Source organism: Oncorhynchus gorbuscha, linkage group LG23, assembly GCF_021184085.1.
Source record: "Oncorhynchus gorbuscha isolate QuinsamMale2020 ecotype Even-year linkage group LG23, OgorEven_v1.0, whole genome shotgun sequence".
In the NCBI taxonomy this organism is placed as follows: Eukaryota; Metazoa; Chordata; class Actinopteri; order Salmoniformes; family Salmonidae; genus Oncorhynchus; species Oncorhynchus gorbuscha.
This window is the reverse complement of record NC_060195.1, coordinates 29,188,244-29,214,014: the sequence shown is the minus strand read 5'-3', so window position 1 is coordinate 29,214,014 and position 25,771 is coordinate 29,188,244. Positions and strand designations below refer to the sequence as shown.

At 44.9% G+C, this 25,771-nt stretch overlaps 1 protein-coding gene across 4 annotated transcripts in view; it reads left to right on the top strand.

The window, feature by feature from the left end:
• Positions 1–25,771, top strand: part of LOC124011140 (platelet-derived growth factor receptor beta-like) — a 59,539-nt gene that overhangs the window by 23,983 nt on the left and 9,785 nt on the right. For 2 of the 4 annotated variants that reach the window (XM_046324208.1, XM_046324205.1), the window contains exons 2-12: positions 9,158–9,233; positions 9,581–9,862; positions 10,096–10,353; positions 11,806–11,936; positions 18,992–19,157; positions 20,489–20,669; positions 21,085–21,200; positions 21,491–21,614; positions 21,887–22,107; positions 22,365–22,459; positions 22,581–22,713. In XM_046324208.1, the coding sequence (XP_046180164.1) occupies positions 9,185–9,233; positions 9,581–9,862; positions 10,096–10,353; positions 11,806–11,936; positions 18,992–19,157; positions 20,489–20,669; positions 21,085–21,200; positions 21,491–21,614; positions 21,887–22,107; positions 22,365–22,459; positions 22,581–22,713 (1,756 nt within the window). In that variant the 5' untranslated portion in view covers positions 9,158–9,184. The remainder of the gene's footprint in view (positions 1–9,157; positions 9,234–9,580; positions 9,863–10,095; positions 10,354–11,805; positions 11,937–18,991; positions 19,158–20,488; positions 20,670–21,084; positions 21,201–21,490; positions 21,615–21,886; positions 22,108–22,364; positions 22,460–22,580; positions 22,714–25,771) is intronic. The other 2 variants (XM_046324206.1, XM_046324207.1) reach the window with 2 other exon arrangements.

The window sequence follows — 25,771 nt, the reverse complement described above, 5'->3', positions numbered from 1 at the left end:
GTCTCAAATCGGATACTGGGAAGATGACTACCATCTAAGGCGAACATGGGCGTAGGCTTCTCTAACTCTCTGAAAGGAATGTCATGTTTCCGAACCCATGCTTCGTCCATGAAACAACCCTCAGCCCCAGAGTCTATCAAGGCACTACATGTAGCACCCGAACCGGTCCAGCGTAGATGGACCGACAAAGTAGTACAGGATCTTGATGGAGAGACTTGAGTAGTTGCGCTCACCTGTAGCCCTCCGCTTACAGATGAGCTCTTGCTTTTACTGGACATGAATTAACAAAATGTCCAGCAACTCCGCAATAGAGGCACAGGCGGTTGGTGATCCTCCGTTCCCTCTCCTTAGTCGAGATGCGAATCCCTCCCAGCTGCATGGGCTCAGACTCTGAGCCAGAGGAGGGAGATGGTTGCGATGCGGAGCAGGGAAACACCGTTGATGCGAGCTCTCTTCCACGAGCCCGGTGACGAAGATCTACCCGTCGTTCTATGCGGATGGCGAGAGCAATCAAAGAGTCCACATCTGAAGGAACCTCCCGGGAGAGAATCTCATCCTTAACCACTGCGTGGAGTCCCTCCAGAAAACGAGCGAGCAGCGCCAGCTCGTTCCACTCACTAGAGGCAGCAAGAGTGCGAAACTCAATAGAATAATCCGTTATGGACCGTTCACCTTGGCATAAGGAAGCCAGGGCCCTAGAAGCCTCCCTACCAAAAACTGAACGGTCAAAAACCCGAATCATCTCCTCTTTAAAGTTCTGGAACTTGTTAGAGCAATCAGCCCTTGCCTCCCAGATAGCTGTGCCCCATTCTCGAGCCCGGCCAGTAAGGAGTGAAATGACGTAAGCAACCCGAGCTCTCTCTCTAGAGTATGTGTTGGGTTGGAGAGAGAACACAATCTCACACTGCGTGAGAAAGGAGCGGCACTCAGTGGGCTGCCCGGAGTAGCAAGGTGGGTTATTAACCCTAGGTTCTGGAGGCTCGGCAGGCCAGGAAGTAACAGGTGGCACGAGACGTAGACTCTGGAACTGTCCAGAGAGGTCGGAAACCTGAGCGGCCAGGTTCTCCACGGCATGGCGAGCAGCAGACAATTCCTGCTCGTGTCTGCCGAGCATGGCTCCTTGGATCTCGACGGCAGTGTAACGAGCGTCTGAAGTCGCTGGGTCCATTCCTTGGTCGGTTCCTTCTGTCATGCAGGTGAAAGAGGACCCAAAAGCGACTTGGCGAAAACAGAGTCTTTAATCCAGTAAAGTAAATACAAACAAAAAAACACAACTTTCACTCGAAATGACGAGGACAAACTGGAGACTCGATCTTGAACAGCAGGTGAACAGCAGGTTGCCTCGGGAAGGCACTTGAACCAGACAGACTCAGACACCTGCTCACCACGCAGCATCTGAGGAAAACACGACACGACAGGGCGATACACAAACACAGCACGGTGAATTCTAGACAAGGAACCGACAGGACAGGAACGGAACACAAAGGAAGAAATAGGGACTCTAATCAGGGGAAAGGATCGGGAACAGGTGTGGGAAGACTAAATGATTGATTAGGGGAATAGGAACAGCTGGGAGCAGGAACGGAACGATAGAGAGAAGAGAGAGCGAGAGAGTGAGAGAGGGAGGGGGAGAGAGAGGGATAGAAAAAGGGAAAGAACCTAATAAGACCAGCAGAGGGAAACGAATAGAATGGGAAGCACAGGGACAAGACAAGATAATAAATGACAAAACATGACAAAAGAAGGCATGCCGGGGCGGCAGGTTAGCCTAGTGGTTAGAGTGTTGGACAAGTAACCAGAAGGTTGCAAGTTCAAACCCCCGGGCTGACAAGGTACAAATCTGTTGTTCTGCCCCTGAACAGGCAGCACTTGAAAATAAGAATTTGTTCTTAACTGACTTGCCTAGTTAAATAAAGGTTAAATAAATATAGAGCCATTATTGCATGGAACTCTGTTCCATCTCATACTGCTCAAATAAACGGCACACCTGGTTTCAAAAAACAGATAAAGCAACACCTCACGGCACAACGCCTCCCCACTATTTGACCTAGATAGTTTGCGTGTATGTATTGATATGTAGTTCGGTTCTTGAGCTGTCTGTATTATGTCATGTGTGGATTTTGTGTGGACCCCAGGAGGTATAGCTGCTGCTTTTGCAACAGCTAACGGGGATCCTAACAAAATACCAAAATACCAAAATACTGATACCTCCCTAATGATAACAAGATTGTATGATTCCAATTGTGGTTAGTGTGGTGATTGTGACATTGTCCAATGTTACTCAACAGTGTTGCTTCATGTGCATCAAGTCACTATGGTCCAAGTCAATGTATTTTTATCCATCTCCTTTGGGATCAACAAGTTCAACTGCAGATGAACGAATTAATGAATGAATGAAATTGTATTTTTGTGTCAAATCACCAATTGGCAACCCATCCTTTATGGGATTAACTAACACATAAACAAACATTACAATAATTCACTGTGGTAATTAAATGTTCATTCTTCTTCCGGCGTTCTCTGCATTGCGGATCTCATAAAGAGTGAAACAATTTAAAATAAAATGTGAATCAATACGTAATAGTAAATAAGGTTATCCAAACAATAATTACATCCCTAGAGCAGTAAAGTAACATACATACATACATACATACATACATACATACATACATACATACATACATACATACATACATACATACATACATACATACATACATACATACATACATACATACATACATACATACATACATACATACATACATACATACATACTGTATATATACACACACACACACACACACACACACACACACACACACACACACACACACACACACACACACACACACACACACACACACACACACACACACACACACACACACACACACACACACACACACACACACACACACACACACACACATACATACATACATACATACATACATACATACATACATACATACATACATACATACATACATACATACATACATACTATATATATACACATACCTACAGTTGAAGTCAGACGTTTACATACACCTTAGCCAAATACATTTAAACTCAGTTTTTCACAATTCCTGACATTTAATCTAAGTCAAAATTTCCTGTTTTAGGTCAATTAGGATCACCATTTTATTATTAGAATGTGAAATGTCAGAAAAATAGTAGAGATAATTATTTATTTCAGCTTCATCACATTCCCACTTCAAGGTTGGGATGGTGTTCTTCAGCTTGAAAGCCTCCCCATTTTTCCTCCAAACATAACGATGGTCATTATGGCCGAACAGTTCTATTTTTGTTTCATCAGACCAGATGACATTTCTCCAAAAAGTATGATCTTTGTCCCCTTGTGCAGTTACAAATCGTAGTCTGGCTTTTTTTATGGCGGATTTGGAGCAGTGGCTACTTCCTTGCTGACTGGCCTTTCAGGTTATGTCGATATACAACTAGTTTTATCTGTGGATATAGATACTTTTGTACCTGTTTCCTCCAGCATCTTCACAAGTTCCTTTGCTGTTGTTGTGGGATTGATTCCCACTTTTCGCTCCAAAGTACGTTCATGGTGTTTATACTTGCGTACTATTGTTTGTACAGATGAACGTGGTACCTTCAAGCGTTTGGAAATTGCTCCCAAGGATGAACCAGACTTGTGGAGGTCTACAATTTATTTTCTGAGGTCTTGGCTAATTTTTTTAACATTTTCTCATGATGTTAAGCAAAGAGGTATTGAGTTTAAAGGTAGGCCTTGAAATACATGCACAGGTACTCCTCCAATTGACTCAAATTATGTCAATTAGCCTATCAGAAGCTTCTAAAGCCATAACATAATTTTCTGGAATTTTCCAAGCTTTTTAAAGACAAACTTAGTGTATGTAAACTTCTGACCCACTGGAATTGTGATACAGTGAATTATAAGTGAAATAATCTGTCTGTAAACAATTGTTGGAAAATTGACTTGTGTCATGCACAAAGTAGATGTCCTAACCGACTTGCCAAAACTGTAGTTTGTTATCAAGAAATGGCGGAAAAAATAGTTCTAATGACTCCAACCTAAGTGTATTTAAACTTCCGAATTCAACTGTATGTCCAGGTCAAGCCTCTGAGTGAGGAATGGAGCTTTATGAAGCGTTATGAAGCGTGATGAGAGGGTCAGAGGATCTACACTGCACATGTGTATCTTCTTACACAGTCTCACAGCCTCATTCTATAAAACCACAGAGTCCCTGATGCAGTCTGTCTTTCCCAGAAGCATGTTAATGCCCTAAGCACAAGCAGTGAGAGTGATTATCTATCCTAAGGGTCACCTCTGATGCCAACTCTAAAGACCTTTCCACTGGGATGTTTTGGCCTTCTGACCTCAGATGGTTTGTCCCGGTCAGCTCCTTAGGGTTTACTGGTCAATTTCTTCCTCAAAGACCCTCATTCAAACTAACGTCCTCACTGGACCACCAGGGAACACACCACCCTTCTCATGTCCACTACCCCCCCCCACACACACACACACACACACCTCCTCTGAAGTCCTTTCAACACCTAAAACAAGATCAAACTGGCAGAGATTACAGTTTCTCATTGAAGGGTTAGGTTACATGTGGTTTGAAGTAAGATGCAAGGAATGTCATGTAATTCATTTGCAGTAAAACAGTCATTTGTTTTCTAGTGTTCCACAGCAGTTTTCCCTTGCATGCTCAATGACGTTATTAATCACTGTCATAATAGCTATAATCGGAGTTCACTCCGTGAACCAAGTGACACGTGCACTGCTGTCACCAAATTTGACACTCATCATCGTACAATCTTCAATCTTCTGTGACACTGAGGTGACATGTTTGGTTTCCCGGGTAGCCAGTCGCTCTCTGAGTGTTCTGACGCATGGCCTTCTGGGACAGTGTGACCTCTGGGCCCTGGTGGTCCTGTCACTGTCCCCAGTGGATCATCGGGCCTGGGAACGTTTCACATGAACACTGTGGGAACTTGAACTGTACTGTACACCAGTGACACAGAGGGGGTGAACTGTGTGTGTGTGTGTGTGTGTGTGTGTGTGTGTGTGTGTGTGTGTGTGTGTGTGTGTGTGTGTGTGTGTGTGTGTGTGTGTGTGTGTGTGTGTGTGTGTGTGTGTGTGTGTGTGTGTGTGTGTGTGTGTGTGTGTGTGTGTGTGTGTGAGAGAACAACAACAAAAACCTAAAACGGGAATCAATCAAACATGACACGGGGCCCTAACTAGTATCAGGCTGATGGAGATTGGGAAGGAAATGTACGAGTCATGTTGTTGGAATAGTTTAAGAGTTTCAGTTTGGGGAATGGAGGTGCTAGTTTCTTTACACAGGCTTCAAGCTCTAAAGATGCACTGGTACTATGTTAGATGAACTGTTAGCTGGGTAATCAGGGGATTTAACATTATAAGAAATTCATCTTATTTATTTAGAACCTTTCATAGGCTACAATACCCAAAGTGGTTTACAGTAAGCTTTACAGTAAAGCAAACTAACACTAATACTTTTTTTCAGCACGTTTTATGATTCTGTTATTTACTTCTAATAGAACAGTTCATACATTTACAGTATTTCAACCTGAATATAATGTATGGGACAATTAATAAAAGTTTGCCTTGTGCCACAGATGTATCATGATTAGATTAGAATTTGGAGAAGTTTTACCGGGTAGCTTTTAATTGTACTTCAGTCATCCAGTTCAAAATAGAAATAAAAATAAAATAGAAATAAACACATTTTAATACCCCAAATAATTTTGAAGGGGTTTTTTTATCCACTGACTCCTTCAAAGGTTTTCCTCATCCTCATCCTTCTCCTCCCTCTCTTCCCAAGGCTCCTTTCTTCTACCCTCTCTCTGTTTCCCACCCTCGTCCTGCATACAGGCCTGTGATCTATCCTTAACTGTTTCCAGACGTCTGCTGCTGCACCCCTACACCACAACAACAACCACCCCTCCTGTCCCCCCCCCCCCACCCCTACTTCCCTGCTTCTGTCACATTCTTTATTATGATGAAGTGTTTACTCAGGAATACATTCCTGCTCTGTTATTGGCTGTATGTGGTCTGTGAGGGATGAGCCATGCCACCTTTGACACATATTGACCTCTGCCTTTAAAGTAACAAAATAGGTCTGCATCTCGAATGTCACTAAAGGGGTCTGGTAGTGAACTATATGTTGGAATGTTACTAAAGGGGTCTGGTAGTTAACTATATGTTGGAATGTTACTAAAGGTGTTCTGGTAGTGAACTATATGTTGGAATGTTACTAAAGGTGTTCTGGTAGTGAACTATATGTTGGAATGTTACTAAAGGTGTTCTGGTAGTGAACTATATGTTGGAATGTTACTAAAGGTGTTCTGGTAGTGAACTATATGTTGGAATGTTACTAAAGGTGTTCTGGTAGTGAACTATATGTTGGAATGTTACTAAAGGTGTTCTGGTAGTGAACTATATGTTGGAATGTTACTAAAGGTGTTCTGGTAGTGAACTATATGTTGGAATGTTACTAAAGGTGTTCTGGTAGTGAACTATATGTTGGAATGTTACTAAAGGGGTCAGGTAGTGAACTATATGGGGGAATGTTACTAAAGGGGTCTGGTAGTTAACTATATGTTGGAATGTTACTAAAGGGGTCTGGTAGTGAACTATATGGGGGAATGTTACTAAAGGGGTCTGGTAGTGAACTATATGTTGGAATGTTACTAAAGGGGTCTGGTAGTTAACTATATGTTGGAATGTTACTAAAGGGGTCTGGTAGTGAACTATATGGGGGAATGTTACTAAAGGGGTCTGGTAGTGAACTATATGTTGGAATGTTACTAAAGGGGTCTGGTAGTGAACTTTATGGGGGAATGTTACTAAAGGGTTCTGGTAGTGAACTATATGTTGGAATGTTACTAAAGGGGTCTGGTAGTGAACTATATGGGGGAATGTTACTAAAGGGGCCTGGTGGTGAACTATATGTTGGAATGTTACTAAAGGGGTCTGGTAGTGAACTATATGGGGGAATGTTACTAAAGGTGTTCTGGTAGTGAACTATATGTTGGAATGTTACTAAAGGGGTCTGGTAGTGAACTATATGTTGGAATGTTACTAAAGGGGTCTGGTAGTGAACTATATGTTGGAATGTTACTAAAGGGGTCTGGTAGTGAACTATATGTTGGAATGTTACTAAAGGGGTCTGGTAGTGAACTATATGTTGGAATGTTACTAAAGGGGTCTGGTAGTGAACTATATGTTGGAATGTTACTAAAGGGGTCTGGTAGTGAACTATATGTTGGAATGTTACTAAAGGGGTCTGGTAGTGAACTATATGTTGGAATGTTACTAAAGGGGTCTGGTAGTGAACTATATGTTGGAATGTTACTAAAGGGGTCTGGTAGTGAACTATATGGGGGAATGTTTACTAAAGGGGTCTGGTAGTGAACTAACTATATGTTGGAATGTTACTAAAGGGGTCTGGTAGTGAACTATATGTTGGAATGTTACTAAAGGGGTCTGGTAGTGAACTATATGTTGGAATGTCACTAAAGGGGTCTGGTAGTTAACTATATGTTGGAATGTTACTAAAGGGGTCTGGTAGTGAACTATATGTTGGAATGTTACTAAAGGGGTCTGGTAGTGAACTATATGGGGGAATGTTACTAAAGGGGCCTGGTGGTGAACTATATGTTGGAATGTTACTAAAGGGGTCTGGTAGTGAACTATATGGGGGAATGTTACTAAAGGTGTTCTGGTAGTGAACTATATGTTGGAATGTTACTAAAGGGGTCTGGTAGTGAACTATATGTTGGAATGTTACTAAAGGGGTCTGGTAGTGAACTATATGTTGGAATGTTACTAAAGGGGTCTGGTAGTGAACTATATGTTGGAATGTTACTAAAGGGGTCTGGTAGTGAACTATATGTTGGAATGTTACTAAAGGGGTCTGGTAGTGAACTATATGTTGGAATGTTACTAAAGGGGTCTGGTAGTGAACTATATGTTGGAATGTTACTAAAGGGGCCTGGTAGTGAACTATATGGGGGAATGTTACTAAAGGGGTCTGGTAGTGAACTATATGGGGGAATGTTACTAAAGGGGTCTGGTAGTGAGCTATATGTTGGAATGTTACTGAAGGGGTCTGGTAGTGAATTATATGGGGGAATAGGGTATCATTTAAGATTTTACCTCAGCGTTGAGTTTTCAAAGACAAAGCTACACATTGTATCACCATAGCACACCATCAGTTTATAAACAAAACCTCAAATCTGGTTTGTTGTTGCTGTTTTGTGGTCGCCCCTTTTGCCTACTTACATTTGTTTACTTGGAAACCAATTAGTGGTTGGACACAACAGCTGAATAGTTTAAGACCCTGCAGCATTGTTTCTGACTGAGTGTTAAGGAGAGGCTCACACTGACCTGTTTGTTAGTTGGACAGAACACGGGCAAAACAAGAACAAAAACTCTCCAACATCGTTCTGTCCGTGTTCAGCAAGCCATCACATACCTCTCCTCTGAACCCATTCAGAACATAGAACCGGAATGTTGTGTTCAGAAATCCACATCTCTTTTTTGAGAGGGGAGTGAACTTACATTGTATTCTAAGAGCCACATCTATTCTGTTTATTCTATTTCCATGATTAGGCCAGGGCTCTTTCTGTGGCAAATAGTATTTTTGGATAAGGAACAGATTGTGCAGTCATGACATGTGATTTATATTGTAAACTCCCAACTTTGTTAACCCTAACCCTGTTGGTCTTCCAGGGGTAAAATACATCCATCATGATATGAGCGTATCAGTTGTGTATGTAAAGAGATATTAATGTTCGGACCAACTGTGAGTCCTGCTCTCCCCATGCCCAGAGCTCTGAGCTGTCATCATGATGACTGAGCTCACTGGTTAAGCAACGTAGGAGGGAACAACACCCGGACCCTAGCCTTGGAGTCATCTATATCTCTCTCTCAATCAACTTGTTTGTCAAATCAGCCTTTGACTGTAAATCAGCCTTTGACTGTGAATCAACCTTTGACTGAGTGGGGAGTGTGTGTGGGGTTTTGTCTTTAACACACGGGTAAAGCTCAATATACTGGGAGGAATGTAGTGAATAAAAACAAGGGCTATCATGTAGATGACATTATTCAGTGTTTTTATTTTGAATATGTTTGCAGAATACATCTCTCCTGCAGCCTGTCACCATGAGGAGTGTCAGAGTGTCCACTCTCCATCTGACAGCCCTACTAACAGGTGAGAGGAACAACCTAATGAAATACCATAAAAATATACTGTATTGACTGGAATCTTTCCTGGTCAGGTTACATGGTAGGGGGAAAACGCCCAGCTCTAGTGTCCAGCTAAGTTGCCATTGAGATTGTTGCCGGTGTTCTTTAATATGGAAGGCAAAGAGCCTGTAACAGTTTAAAAATATAATTATCATCCCTCCTCCTTTCACCTCCAGACTCTTCACATCCCTCATCACTGTGTAATTGGATGGATTTCTGAGTTGTTATTGCTATATTAACCTTTAACCCTTGACCTGGGGATCTAGCTGTTTGACCCCAAACCTGATCTTTCCTTGTTTGTGTTGACTGCAGCTCTTTTGCACTTCTGCCCTGAGTACCGTTGCTTGGAGATCTCCCCTAGCAACAGCGAGGTCGTCATGACACCGGGCGACTCCATAATCTTCACCTGTTCTAGCTGGGGGACAGTCGGATGGAGGTTCAAGCGGAATGACGACATTCCCTATTTTGGAGTGGAGAACCAGAACACAACCAGTGTTCTCATTCTGGACAACGTGACGTGGAGACACACAGGAGTGTACGTCTGTGCCGAGGCTTTGACGGACGAGGCTAGAGAGGTGGCAGTCTTTGTGCCGGGTGAGAACACCGTCATAACTATACCCTCTGTCACAGATATTAACCTAGGTTAGCTTAATCAAATGTTTTGTTCCCAATTCCCAGGTAAATATTGTATATTGTAACAGCAATCTCAGCTCTTAGGCCTCAATATCTTGGTTCAATCATGATATTAATTAAATTTTCTTATCTCTCGCATGGTGTGAAATTATTTATCTTATCCCTCCAGCTAAGTCTTCCTCTCCTCCACACAGACCCTGAAGTGTGGTTCATTGAGAGCTCCCACGGCATGGTGACCAAGACCAGCGAGGAGGGGACCATCCCCTGTGTGGTCACCAACCCCCAGATCAACGTCACCCTCTACGAGACGGACAGTAACATGCACCTAAAAGGGGTCTACATCCCCAGTGAGGGCTATAGGGCATCCCTGGAGGACAGGACCTATGTGTGTCGTGGGGAGCTGAAAGGAGAGGAGAAAGAGTCCCAGGAATTCTACGTCTTAAGTATTGTTGGTGGGTACCTGGAAGAGGCAGGGGGTCGGCGATGGGGCTGGTATAGAGAAGAACACTATTGTCTGCTCAAACCTATAGCTTGTTTATTTATTTATTTATAGGGGACAATGCACATTAATCAACATCAATATTACAATAATGCAACCTCCATGTAAATGTTGCCCGGGTTGTAATTACATGCACTGTACTGTACAGCATTGTTGATGTGCATGTCTGAATTACATTTACATACATTTAAGTCATTTAGCAGACGCTCTTATCCAGAGCGACTTACAAATTGGTGCATTCACCTTATGACATCCAGTGGGACAGTCACTTAACAATAGTGCATCTAAAACTTAGGGGGGGGTGGGGTGAGAGGGATTACTTAACCTATCCTAGGTATTCCTTAAAGAGGTGGGGTTTCAGGTGTCTCCGGAAGGTGGTGATTGACTCCGCTGTCCTGGCGTCGTGAGGGAGTTTGTTCCACCATTGGGGGGGCCAGGGCAGCGAACAGTTTTGACTGGGCTGAGCGGGAGCTGTACTTCCTCAGTGGTAGGGAGGCGAGCAGGCCAGAGGTGGATGAACGCAGTGCCCTTGTTTGGGTGTAGGGCCTGATCAGAGCCTGGAGGTACTGAGGTGCCGTTCCCCTCACAGCTCCGTAGGCAAGCACCATGGTCTTGTAGCGGATGCGAGCTTCAACTGGAAGCCAGTGGAGAGAACGGAGGAGCGGGGTGACGTGAGAGAACTTGGGAAGGTTGAACACCAGACGGGCTGCGGCGTTCTGGATGAGTTGAAGGGGTTTAATGGCACAGGCAGGGAGCCCAGCCAACAGCGAGTTGCAGTAATCCAGACGGGAGATGACAAGTGCCTGGATTAGGACCTGCGCCGCTTCCTGTGTGAGGCAGGGTCGTACTCTGCGGATGTTGTAGAGCATGAACCTACAGGAACGGGCCACCGCCTTGATGTTAGTTGAGAACGACAGGGTGTTGTCCAGGATCACGCCAAGGTTCTTGGCGCTCTGGGAGGAGGACACAATGGAGTTGTCAACCGTGATGGCGAGATCATGGAACGGGCAGTCCTTCCCCGGGAGGAAGAGCAGCTCCGTCTTGCCGAGGTTCAGCTTGAGGTGGTGATCCGTCATCCACACTGATATGTCTGCCAGACATGCAGAGATGCGATTCGCCACCTGGTCATCAGAAGGGGGAAAGGAGAAGATTAATTGTGTGTCGTCTGCATAGCAATGATAAGAGAGACCATGTGAGGTTATGACAGAGCCAAGTGACTTGGTGTAAACAAAGTATTGCAGTATTGCACAAGGGTATTCATCTATTGGTCTCACTTAAAAGGCTATCAAGCTGTTGTATGTCAGACTCAAAAATAACAATGAACTATTTTTCTCCTTCCTGCTCTCTGCCTCCCTCCCTCCCTCTTCTCCTTTCTCCCTCTCTCTCCACACACTTCTTGAGTTAGTCCCGGAGACAATCGACGCCTACATCAATGCGTCTAAGACGGTGCTGAAGCAGGGCGAGCCCCTGACAGTGAACTGCACGGTGCATGGAGTGGAGCTGGTCTTCTTCTCCTGGGACTACCCCAACAGAGACGTGAGTGGGAGAGAAGAGAAGAGAGGAGAAGAGAACAAGGGCCTTTTGTTTGACTTTCCCTTCACTCGTCCCGGGGAGACATAGAGTGAATTACATCAAGATGTCTGTTCAGCCACACCTAGATGTGTTAAATCCCGTTTCAATCTCACTCACAACAGACACATGGTTTTCATATCATTATTGATAATACAGTAAATTGATGGTGTTAAAATTGTTTTAAGTTTGAAGGCCCTTGCTATAGGATTTCACTGACATAATACTTATACAAGTGTAAAAAATCAAACCTTCTTGTTAAACTTGTCGAATCTTATATTACTTAAATAGCCGGGGGACTACCTGCAGAAGATGTTTTGAGTTTTTTAAAATATGTTTTATTCCCTTTATATTAAAGCATTTGCGTGCATCTATAATCTCGTTTGCATAGTGGGATACAGTCGAGCAGAGGCGTTTTAAACATTTCTACACAAAGGTTTTTAGCAGGGTAAAAAAAGGTTTTATGAACGCATTTCATACAATTCTTTGTCATTTATGACAGAAAACAATAGTATAATATTTATTTAATACCACAAATGACTGAAATAAGTGTCTACTCTGACAGTGACAAACTGAGACCAATAAAAACGTCCTGGTCTAGAATGCAAACAGGCCAATGAAGAGACACAGATTGCACATATTAGTAGGAATATATATATATATATATATATATATATATATATATATATATATATATATATATATATATATATATATATATATATATATATATATATTATAGGCTTCAGTAGGCTACTAAATAAATGTTCCAGTGGCACTAGCTAGCCCAGTGTTGACGATGAGGCCTTGCTTTCTCACCGGTGCTGTTCGCTCAGAATCGCTCAAACATCGTTGAGAAAAAAAATATTAGCAGACAGATTAATCCTATCTTTTCAGCAGTAGGCATTTGCTTTCCAAACTGTACATTTTTCTCCCGATTGTATTTAGAAATTTGCGAAAGGCAAACCATGGAAATATAATACATAGATGGCAGTTCCCATTCGAGTCAGGACTGGCAGCCATTGCTAGCGTTTAAAGGAAAACTCCACCCCAACATTTTTCTGCATGTCAGCAATCATGTTTTCATAGTATATAACTTTCAAAATACTAGTGTCATGCAGGTGAAAGAGGACCCAAACGCGACTTAACAGAAACAGAGTTTATTAATGTTCAAAACGGAATAACTGAAATCCTCTAGAATTGTAGAGGGGAAAACAACTGGAGAAGCGGCCACAGACTGCAGGTCTTCGGGTAGGCGCAGGCCGTAGTCGACTGAGACACCTGCTCACACGCAGCGTCTGATGAAGGCACAAAACACGACAGGACAGGGTGATACACAATCACGGCAAAAAACACGACAGGACAGGGCGAAACGCAATCACAGCATGGTGAATACAATACAAGGAACCGACGGCACAGGAACGGATCACAAAGGAATAAATAGGGACTCTAATCAGGGGAAAGGATCGGGAACAGGTGTGGGAAGACTAAATGATGATTAGGGGAATAGGAACAGCTGGGAGCAGGAACGGAACGACAGAGAGAAGAGAGAGCGAGAGAGTGAGAGAGGGAGGGGGAGAGAGAGGGATAGAACCAAACAAGACCAGCAGAGGGAAACGAATAGCATGGGGAGCACAGGGACAAGACATGACAATAAATGACAAACATGACAGTACCCCCCACTCACCGAGCGCCTCCTGGCGCACTCGAGGAGGAATCCTGGCGGCAACGGAGGAAATCATCGATGAGCGAACGGTCCAGCACGTCCCGAGACGGAACCCAACTCCTCTCCTCAGGACCGTAACCCTCCCAATCCACTAGGTATTGGTGACCCCGTCCCCGAGAACGCATGTCCATAATTTTATGTACCTTGTAAATAGGTGCGCTCTCGACAAGGACGGGAGGGGGGAGGGAAGACGAACGGGGTGCGAAGAAAGGGCTTAACACAGGAGACATGGAAGACAGGATGGACGCGACGAAGATGTCGCGGAAGAAGCAGTCGCACAGCGACAGGATTGACGACCTGGGAGACACGGAACGGACCAATGAACCGCGGAGTCAACTTACGAGAAGCTGTCGTAAGAGGAAGGTTGCGAGTGGAAAGCCACACTCTCTGGCCGCAACAATACCTTGGACTCTTAATCCTGCGTTTATTGGCGGCTCTCACCGTCTGTGCCCTGTAACGGCAAAGTGCAGACCTCACCCTCCTCCAGGTGCGCTCACAACGTTGGACAAACGCTTGAGCGGAGGGAACGCTGGACTCGGCAAGCTGGGATGAGAACAGAGGAGGCTGGTAACCCAGACTACTCTGAAACGGAGATAACCCGGTAGCAGACGAAGGAAGCGAATTGTGAGCGTATTCTGCCCAGGGGAGCTGTTCTGCCCAAGACGCAGGGTTTCTGAAAGAAAGGCTGCGTAGTATGCGACCAATCGTCTGATTGGCCCTCTCTGCTTGACCGTTAGACTGGGGATGAAACCCGGAAGAGAGACTGACGGACGCACCAATCAAACGACAGAACTCCCTCCAAAACTGTGACGTGAATTGCGGACCTCTGTCTGAAACGGCGTCTAACGGGAGGCCATGAATTCTGAATACATTCTCAATAATGATTTGTGCCGTCTCCTTAGCGGAAGGAAGTTTAGCGAGGGGAATGAAATGTGCCGCCTTAGAGAACCTATCGACAACCGTCAGAATCACAGTCTTCCCCGCAGACAAAGGCAGACCGGTAATGAAGTCTAAGGCAATGTGAGACCATGGTCGAGAAGGAATGGGGAGCGGTCTGAGACGACCGGCAGGAGGAGAGTTACCCGACTTAGTCTGCGCGCAGTCCGAACAGGCAGCCACGAAACGGCGCGTGTCACGCTCCTGAGTCGGCCACCAAAAGCGCTGGCGAATAGACGCAAGAGTGCCTCGAACACCGGGATGACCCGCTAACTTGGCAGAGTGAGCCCACTGAAGAACAGCCAGACGAGTGGAAACAGGAACGAAAAGGAGGTTACTAGGACAAGCGCGCGGCGACGCAGTGTGCGTGAGTGCTTGCTTAACCTGTCTTTCAATTCCCCAGACTGTTAACCCGACAACACGCCCATAAGGAAGAATCCCCTCGGGATCAGTAGAAGCCACAGAAGAACTAAACAGACGGGATAAGGCATCAGGCTTGGTGTTCTTGCTACCCGGACGGTAAGAAATCACAAACTCGAAACGAGCGAAAAACAACGCCCAACGAGCTTGACGGGCATTAAGTCGTTTGGCAGAACGGATGTACTCAAGGTTCTTATGGTCTGTCCAAACGACAAAAGGAACGGTCGCCCCCTCCAACCACTGTCGCCATTCGCCTAGGGCTAAGCGGATGGCGAGCAGTTCACGGTTACCCACATCATAGTTGCGCTCAGATGGGGACAGGCGATGAGAAAAATAAGCGCAAGGATGAACCTTATCGTCAGACTGGAAGCGCTGGGATAGAATGGCTCCCACGCCTACCTCTGAAGCGTCAACCTCGACAATGAATTGTCTAGTGACGTCAGGAGTAACGAGGATAGGAGCGGACGTAAAACGTTCTTTTAGAAGATCAAAAGCTCCCTGGGCGGAACCGGACCACTTAAAACACGTCTTGACAGAAGTAAGAGCTGTGAGAGGGGCAGCAACTTGACCGAAATTACGAATGAAACGCCGATAGAAATTAGCGAAACCTAAAAAGCGCTGCAACTCGACACGTGACCTTGGAACGGGCCAATCACTGACAGCTTGGACCTTAGCGGAATCCATCTGAATGCCTTCAGCGGAAATAACGGAACCGAGAAAAGTAACGGAGGAGACATGAAAAGAGCACTTCTCAGCCTTTACGTAGAGACAATTCTCTAAAAGGCGCTGTAGAACACGTCGAACGTGCTGAACATGAATCTCGAGTGACGGAGAAAAAAATCAGGATATCGTCAAGATAGACAAAAACAAAAATGTTCAGCATGTCTCTCAGAACATCATTAACTAATGCCTGAAAAACAGCTGGCGCATTGGCGAGACCGAACGGCAGAACCCGGTACTCAAAATGCCCTAACGGAGTATTAAACGCCGTTTTCCACTCGTCCCCCTCTCTGATGCGCACGAGATGGTAAGCGTTACGAAGGTCCAACTTAGTAAAGCACCTGGCTCCCTGCAGAATCTCGAAGGCTGATGACATAAGGGGAAGCGGATAACGATTCTTAACCGTTATGTCATTCAGCCCTCGATAATCCACGCAGGGGCGCAGAGTACCGTCCTTCTTCTTAACAAAAAGAACCCCGCCCGGCCGGAGAGGAAGAAGGCACTATGGTACCGGCGTCAAGAGACACAGACAAATAATCCTCGAGAGCCTTACGTTCGGGAGCCGACAGAGAGTATAGTCTACCTCGAGGAGGAGTGGTCCCCGGAAGGAGATCAATACTACAATCATACGACCGGTGAGGAGGAAGGGAGTTGGCTCGGGACCGACTGAAGACCGTGCGCAGATCATGATATTCCTCCGGCACTCCTGTCAAATCGCCAGGTTCCTCCTGAGAAGTAGGGACAGAAGAAACGGGAGGGATGGCAGACATTAAACACTTCACATGACAAGAAACGTTCCAGGATAGGATAGAATTACTAGACCAATTAATAGAAGGATTATGACATACTAGCCAGGGATGACCCAAAACAACAGGTGTAAACGGTGAACGGAAAATCAAAAAAGAAATAGTCTCACTGTGGTTACCAGATACTGTGAGGGTTAAAGGTAGTGTCTCAAATCTGATACTGGGAAGATGACTACCATCTAAGGCGAACATGGGCGTAGGCTTATCTAACTCTCTGAAAGGAATGTCATGTTTCCGAACCCATGCTTCGTCCATGAAACAACCCTCAGCCCCAGAGTCTATCAAGGCACTACATGTAGCGCCCGAACCGGTCCAGCGTAGGTGGACCGACAAAGTAGTACAGGACTTTGATGGAGAGACTTGAGTAGTTGCGCTCACCTGTAGCCCTCCGCTTACAGATGAGCTCTGGCTTTTACTGGACATGAATTAACAAAATGTCCAGCAACTCCACAATAGAGGCACAGGCGGTTGGTGATCCTCCGTTCCCTCTCCTTATTCGAGATGCGAATCCCTCCCAGCTGCATGGGCTCAGTCTCAAAGCCAGAGGGGGAGATGGTTGCGATGCGGAGCAGGGAAACACCGTTGATGCGAGCTCTCTTCCACGAGCCCGGTGACGAAGATCTACCCGTCGTTCTATGCGGATGGCGAGAGCAATCAAAGAGTCCACATCTGAAGGAACCTCCCGGGAGAGAATCTCATCCTTAACCACAGCGTGGAGTCCCTCCAGAAAACGAGCGAGCAGCGCCGGCTCGTTCCACTCACTAGAGGCAGCAAGAGTGCGAAACTCAATGGAATAATCCGTTATGGACCGTTCACCTTGGCATAAGGAAGCCAGGGCCCTAGAAGCCTCCTCACCAAAAACTGAACGGTCAAAAACCCGAATCATCTCCTCTTTAAAGTTCTGGAAATAGTTAGAGCAAACAGCCCTTGCCTCCCAGATAGCTGTGCCCCATTCTCGAGCCCGGCCAGTAAGGAGTGAAATGACGTAAGCAACCCGAGCTCTCTCTCTAGAGTATGTGTTGGGTTGGAGAGAGAACACAATCTCACACTGCGTGAGAAAGGAGCGGCATTCAGTGGGCTGCCCGGAGTAGCAAGGTGGGTTAACCCTAGGTTCTGGAGGCTCGGCAGGCCAGGAAGTAACAGGTGGCACGAGACGTAGACTCTGGAACTGTCCAGAGAGGTCGGAAACCTGAGCAGCCAGGTTTTCCACGGCCTGGCGAGCAGCAGACAATTCCTGCTCGTGTCTGCCGAGCATGGCTCCTTGGATCTCGACAGCAGTGTAACGAGCGTCTGAAGTCGCTGGGTCCATTCCTTGGTCGGTTCCTTCTGTCATGCAGGTGAAAGAGGACCCAAACGCGACTTAACAGAAACAGAGTTTATTAATGTTCAAAACGGAATAACTGAAATCCTCTAGAATTGTAGAGGGGAAAACAACTGGAGAAGCGGCCACAGACTGCAGGTCGCTTCGGGTAGGCGCAGGCCGTAGTCGACTGAGACACCTGCTCACACGCAGCGTCTGATGAAGGCACAAAACACGACAGGACAGGGTGATACACAATCACGGCAAAAAACACGACAGGACAGGGCGAAACGCAATCACAGCATGGTGAATACAATACAAGGAACCGACGGCACAGGAACGGATCACAAAGGAATAAATAGGGACTCTAATCAGGGGAAAGGATCGGGAACAGGTGTGGGAAGACTAAATGATGATTAGGGGAATAGGAACAGCTGGGAGCAGGAACGGAACGACAGAGAGAAGAGAGAGCGAGAGAGTGAGAGAGGGAGGGGGAGAGAGAGGGATAGAACCAAACAAGACCAGCAGAGGGAAACGAATAGCATGGGGAGCACAGGGACAAGACATGACAATAAATGACAAACATGACAACTAGTCCCACAAGGTTTTGCATGTCAGAAATCAAGTTTTCTGGGTGTATAACTTTCAAAATACTCAAATACAGCTGGTATGATGCATTGTGCATGATATGATGCTGTGTTTACATCATATGACGCAACATGCATCATACTGGCTGTATTTGTGTATTTTGAAAATTAAATACCTATAAAACTTGATTTCTGACATTCAAAACATTGTGGGACTATATACACAATGGACTAATGAAACAAATACCAAAATATAGTTGTGTGGAATTTTCCTTTAACATTCAAGTTACCAGGTTTAGTGGTTCCAAGACACTTCTATAGATGATATGTCTATTGCCACAATGGAACAAAATTGGTATTTTTTTATGTAATTTCAAGAAATGTATTTCAATTTATCTAGAGGGTACTGCAGCACCTCCAGCACCTGTACTTCCCGTGGTTATGATTACTTAGTTTGTACTTCACATGTCTCCTCACAGACTTCAAAATGTTACTGATGCATCCCTTTCCTCTCCTGTGTCTGCCAGGTGGACTTCATCGAGCCATTGACAGACATCCTGTCGTCCCAGAGCATGCGCTCCTGCCTCACCGTCTCTAAGGCGACGCTGGCCAACACAGGGCAGTACGTGTGTCACGTTCACGAGAGTGTCCAGGACCAGAGGGCCACCGCCAACGTCAACATCACCGTCCTCGGTGAGAAGGAGACAGGGAGAGACTCTCTCAAAACAAACTATGACTGGATTGCTTATTATTATGGGTCTTTTTTAGACTGAAAGAGCTCCATTCATAACATGAACCTCCATGCACTAGGTGAGAGAGAGTTCTGTTCAAATAAACCACATTTGATTTATTTTACTTCTTCATGTAGCTTGCTATCGTCATTGAGAATACAAGCATCTGTGTTTTGTGAGATCACCATCAATTAAAATCAAATTAATATTGAATTATTATTTGTAATAACGTTAATCTACAAAATTGACCAATCTGAGGGTTTGTATAGAATCTGAAACAGCAGTGCAAACTGGAAATATTTTTTATCTGTGTTTTTAACTTCTGAAGTTACTTAAAATGATAAAAAATCATTCAACTTAACTGCAGCTAACTGCTAATGTTTTTTTGAAGGATAAAACCAACATTTTTCTCTTTCACCTTCTCCGTCTTTGAGTATTGGATGCAGCCTAAGCTACAGTCGTGCCTCTGTTTACTCTGATCCCACTGAGGTGTGTTATATTTAGGCCACAGTAACCAGACATGTATAAACTGCCTAATTCAGAGCCAGGGTATGCTTGCTGTGAATCTGTCTCTCTCCAGTGCTCTGGACGAATACTCTGGACGGCCCACTGGAAATGACAGATCCTCGTTTCAACCAGTTCAATAGAGCACGCCATCAATCAAATCAAATTGTAGTTGTCACATGCACCGAATACAACCTTACCGTGAAATACTTACTTACAAGCCCTTAACCAACAACACAGTTCAAGAAATAGAGTTAAGAAAATATTTACTAAACAAACTAAAGTAAAAAATTGAATAAAAAGTAACAAAATCAAATAACAAGGCTATATACAGGGGGTACAGGTACCGCGTCGATGTGCAGGGGTACAGGTTAGTCGAGGTAATTTGTACATGTACAGTAGGTAGGGGTAAAGTGACTATGCATAGATAATAAACAGCAAGTAGCAGCAGTTTAAACAATAACTACTTCATTGTATACAGTACCTAATCAGCAATAAACTGAATACAGTGCATTTAATACAAGGTACTTTTGATATCATAGTGTATAGGTTATCCCATACTGGGAACCAGATTATAAGAACACTGGGTATAGAGCTATGGATCACGATGTAAAGGCCTAATGGTTTCTTCCCTTGCCTGGGTGCCAGTCTTTCACCGAGGCAAGGGACGTTTTATCCTATTAGTCTATTTCTTCGCTCCTGCAGGCCACATGTTCTTTCAGGAAGTAAACAGAGGTGCTCTACTTATAATGTGGTCACTAATGACAGACAACCTTCCTCCTCCGTCAGAGCGAGGCTTCGTGGAGCTGAGGTCTGTCCAGGAGCGTAACGTCTCGGCCCAGCTGCACCAGAATGTAGAGCTGACGGTTGAGATCGAGTCCTACCCTGCTCCACGTGTCCGCTGGACCAAAGACAACGCCACCGTCAACGGAGACAACACCGTCATCACCAGGCAGGAGCACGAGACCAGGTCAGACCACCTGGACGATCATCAATTCTAATCAATTTGGAGATTGAATTTATCAATGACTTGGTCTATTTGTCATTGTATGAAAGCAGAACACCAGATCAACAGGATTTACAAGTACACTTGCATGGTATGCAATGCATCATGTTAGCCACTCATTGGGGAACTTACCCTCTCTGGTTCCTGCTGGGTGTTAAATGATGTAGCCTTGCTGTCTGAGAGGATTGGGTTACCTGTTGGTATTATCTTGCGTTGACTGATAGGGACTGGATGTCTCAGAAGTTCTTAGGGTCTTAAGGATGTTGATGGATTGATTAAGATGCTTTGGTCCTGCTAACATATGGTTTTTCCAGGATCAGTTGTGAATGATTTCATGACGTTTATAACGGTGTGGCTCTCATTTTCTCTTCTGACTCAGGTACATCAGCATATTGACCTTGGTGAGGATCAGGACGGAACAGAAGGGACTTTACACTGTTCTCGTCGCCAACGGAGATGACACCAAGGAAGTGACATTTGATCTCGAGGTCAAAGGTGAGTAACCTTTAAAGAAATATAAACCATTGCGGTGTATCTCATTCGTCTTATGTGACTCCTCCTTTTCGTAATCAGCACTGATTTGAAAGAACTATATCCACCGTGGTCCATTGCTTTCACCCTCCCTACGCTTTGAGATCAGTGCAAATAAAGGAGAGGCGATGAAGATAAAAAATAATATTTAGACTTAAGACTATGGAGAGGCAACATGGCTCAACATTGACCTATACTTATCATCTAGAGTTGGGGGATATGTAGTTCCTAACCATGTATCCCTGTCTGTGTAGTTCCCCCTCAGATAACAGACCTGTCGGACCACCATCTCCCAGGGAAGAGGCATGCAGTGACCTGTGTGGCCGAGGGGGTCCCCTCCCCCTCCATACAGTTTTTCAGCTGTGACAGCATGCTCAAGTGAGTCATGTCATCATGATCATCATCCTCATCATCACAGTCTCTGTCACACTGTGAACACTAGAGGGCACACTTTGCTTACACTCGTTTTTGCCATTTGTGTTTTAGTAATTGCAGTTTAAACTGAAGTCAGGCCAGCTATGGGTTATTAGACTGCTTCTATACCTGAGACTGCTCTGAGGGCATTAGCTGACAGCATTTACCTCTGACACAACTGAGTAGAGGTAGCAGTAGTAGTATACCTGTACTACTGCACTATTGATTATCATTAGAATCTCTCCCAGGTGCAGTAACCGGAGCACAGTGTGGCAGCCCCTGGTGTCAGACCCTGAGACCCTGAGTATCCAGACCAACATCAGTTTCAATGAGAGCCGTAAGGTGGGCCAGGTCCGCAGCCAGGTCACCTTCCACAAGCCCCAACAGGTGACCGTCCGCTGTGAGGCCAGCAACGAGGGAGGAGTCAGCAGGAGAGACGTCAAACTGGTGTCCAGCAGTACGTATCTCAAATAGAAGACAACATATTGATGATATTATATGAAGACATTATTTTATCTATGGGGTTCTTTGTATCTACGCACACATCCTCTATTCAAGGAAGGATAAAGTAGGCAACTCAAGTCCTGAAGAGTTGCAGGGTATGCAGGCTCTTAGTTTATGTTCTGGGTGAATGTTTTACTAGGAAAAAGTCTGTAGACTACTGTATTTCTACTATGTAATAGTTGGATGTTAATGTTCTGTGTTGTGTTCCAGCTCTGTTCTCCCAGGTGGCAGTGTTGGCTGCGGTTCTACCCCTGGTGGTCATCCTCATCACCTCCATCATCATCCTCATCGCTGTGTGGAGGAAGGTGAGACTACACAGAGAGGACACAGTGAATAATGTTTAAACAACAGCTACTATCAACTCACTCATAGTATCTCAATGTCCCTGAGTGATTGGGTAACTCTAACTATTCTGTGTTGCCTCAGAAGCCTCGCTATGAGATTAGATGGAAGGTGATAGAGTCAGTGAGTCTGGATGGCCATGAGTACATCTACGTCGACCCCATCCACCTGCCCTACGACCTGGCCTGGGAGATGGCTCGAGACAGCCTGGTGCTGGGTAAGTACCAGGAACCACGGGAGAAGGGGGTACCAATGCACAATATACACTGCAGTGGCGGTCTTGCCGTTTAAGATGAGGGAGGGCAATTATTTTTTTCATGAGCATGGCATTATTTCTATTACAGCATAATGGATGACTGTCATTCGTATTTCATTCACCCAGTTCAATGTAACAGCGATAGATTTAGGCTACTACATGATACTAGAATTTTCCATATACCCATCATGAGGTTGCAGAACCTAGCCTGTGAATGAATGTTTACAAAATAGTTGCACAGGTTGAGAGAGATTTGGGTAATCAAGGTGACAGACATTGATACATTCAATACCGCCTTGCACATTCAGGTATGTTTATCCCCGTTTCATTCCGTTTGCACTCTCCTCCTCACCTTTTTGCTTTGCTTGTGGACTTCAGTGCACAACACATCAGCTGTCTGTGACCAGGCAAAAAAAACTTTCCAAGCCAAACATTTATATCATCACCGCTAACCGCTACACACAGCCTCCATCATCGTCACCGTATTAATGTTATAGTAAACATACACAATATATACAAAAGTATGTGGACACCACTTCAAACTAGTGGATTCAGCCATTTCAGCCACACCCATTGCTGATAGATGTATAACATCGAGCACACCTCCATGCAACCTCCATAGACGGCAGGGTAGCCTAGTGGTTAGAGCATTGGACTAGTAACCGGAAGGTTGCAAGTTCAAATCCCCGAGTTGACAAGGTACAAATGTGTCGTTCTGCCCCTGAACAGGCAAGTTAACCCACTGTTCCTAGGCCGTCATTGAAAATAAGAATTTGTTCTTAACTGACTTGCCTGTAAAAATTTAAAATAGACAAACATTGGCAGTAGAATGGCCTTACTGAAGAGCTCAGTGACTTTCAACATGGCACCGTCATAGGATGCAACCTTTCCAACAAGTCAGTTCGTAAACATCGTCTGTCCTTGGTTGCAACACGGTCTTACGAGTTCCAAACTGCCACTGGAAACAACGTCAGCACAATAATTGTTCATCGGGAGCTTCATGAAATGGGTTTCCATAGTCAAGCAGTTGCACACAGGCCTAAGATCACCATGCGCAATGCCAGGAGTTGGCTGGAGTGGTGTAAAGCTTGCAGCCATTGTGCTCTGGAGCAGTGAAAACGCATTATCTTGAATGATGAATCACCTTTCACCATCTGGCATTCCGACAAACGAATATGGGTTTAACGGATGCCAGGTGCACACTACCTGCCCCAATGCATAGTGCCAACTGTAAAGTTTGTTGGAGGAGGAATAATGGCTGTTTTTCATGGTTCAGGCTAGGCCCCTTAGTTCTAGTGCAGGGAAATCTTAATGCTACAGCATACAATGACATTCTAGATGATTCTGTGCTTCCAACTTTGTGGCAACAGTTTGGGGAAGGTCCTTTCCTGTTTCAGCATGACAATGCCCCCATGCACAAAGCGACATCCATACAGAAATGGTTTGTCGAGGTCGATGTGGAAGAACTTGAATAGCCTGCACAGAGCCCTGACCTCAATCCTATCAAACACCTTTAGGATGAATTGGAACGCTGACTGCTAGCCAGGCCTAATTACCCAACATCAGTGCCCGACCTCACTAATACTCTTGTGGCTTAATGGAAGCAAGTCCCCACAGCAATGTTCCAGCATCTAGCGGAAAGCCTTCCCAGAAGAGTGCAGGCTGTTATAGCAGCAAAGGGGGGAAAACTCCATATTAATGCCCATAATTTTGGTTTGGAATGAGATGTTCGATGAGCAGGTGTCCACATACCTACTAGAACTAATGCGTTAATAAACCGGCTGCAATCATGCATTACAGTGTACAGTCAGTAAACAGTTTAGCAGTTACACCGATGGGCCCCGGTGGGAATGAATGACTTAAACCAAAAGCTTACCTTAACTTGGAAGAGTTGGAGTAGCCATAGCCAGCTAGCTAATATAGCATCCCTCTCTGTTTGAGCCAGGTGTTTGAGTAGAATAAAATAGGTAGCTCCATTCGCTAAGTGAAAAAATATATAACTAAATCTCTCTCTCTCTTGCTTTCTCTTTGCTTTTCCTTAATTTTTAAAGAAATCCATTTGTTTAAAACTGTTCAACTATTGTCTATCTCTTTCTTTGAGTCAACTACTCACCACATTTTATGTACTGCAGTGCTAGATAGCTGTAGCCTTTGCTTTCAGTACTACATTCATGCTCTCATCCTTTTGGGTGGACAACATGTCAGTTGATGCTGCAAGGGCTTTGATAGGTTGTAGGACGTCCTCAGGAAGTTGTCATAATTACTGTGCAAGTTTATGGTAGGGGATGAGAATCATGATCCTCCTAGGTTTTGTAATGAAGTCAATGTACCCAGATGAAGACGGAAACTAGCTGTCTTCCGACTTCACCATGATGCTACCTTACAGTGTGCTGTTAAATCTATTGTAGACCTTCATTGCAAAATAGTGTGTTTTAATGAATCCTGACTGGTCTCCTTGTCCCTGATGCTGAAAAAACATCCCCACAGCATGATGCTGCCACCACCATGTTTGAGAGTCATTTAGGTGCATTCTGGCAAACTTCAAGCAGGCTGTCATGTGCCTTTTAATGAGGAGTGACTTCCATCTGGCCACTCTACCATACAGGCCTGATTGGTAGAGTGCTGCAGGGATGGTTGTCCTTCTGGAAGGTTCTCCCATCGCCACAGAGGAACTCTGGAGCTCTGTCAGAGGGACCATTGGGTTCTTGGTCACCTCCTTGACCAAGGCCCTTCTCCCCCGATTGCTCAGTTTGGCGGGGCTGACAGCTATAGGAAGAGTCTTGGTGTTTCCAAACTTCTTCCATTTATGAATGATGGAGGCCACTCTGTTCTTGGGGACCTTCAATGCTGCAGACATTTTTTGGTACCCTTCCCCAGATCTGTACCTCAACACAATCCGGTCTCGGAGCACTACGGACAATTCCTTCGACATCATGGCTTGGTTTTTGCTCTGACATGCACTGTCAGATATGAGACCTTATATCAAATCAAATCAAATCAAATTTTATTTCTCACATAC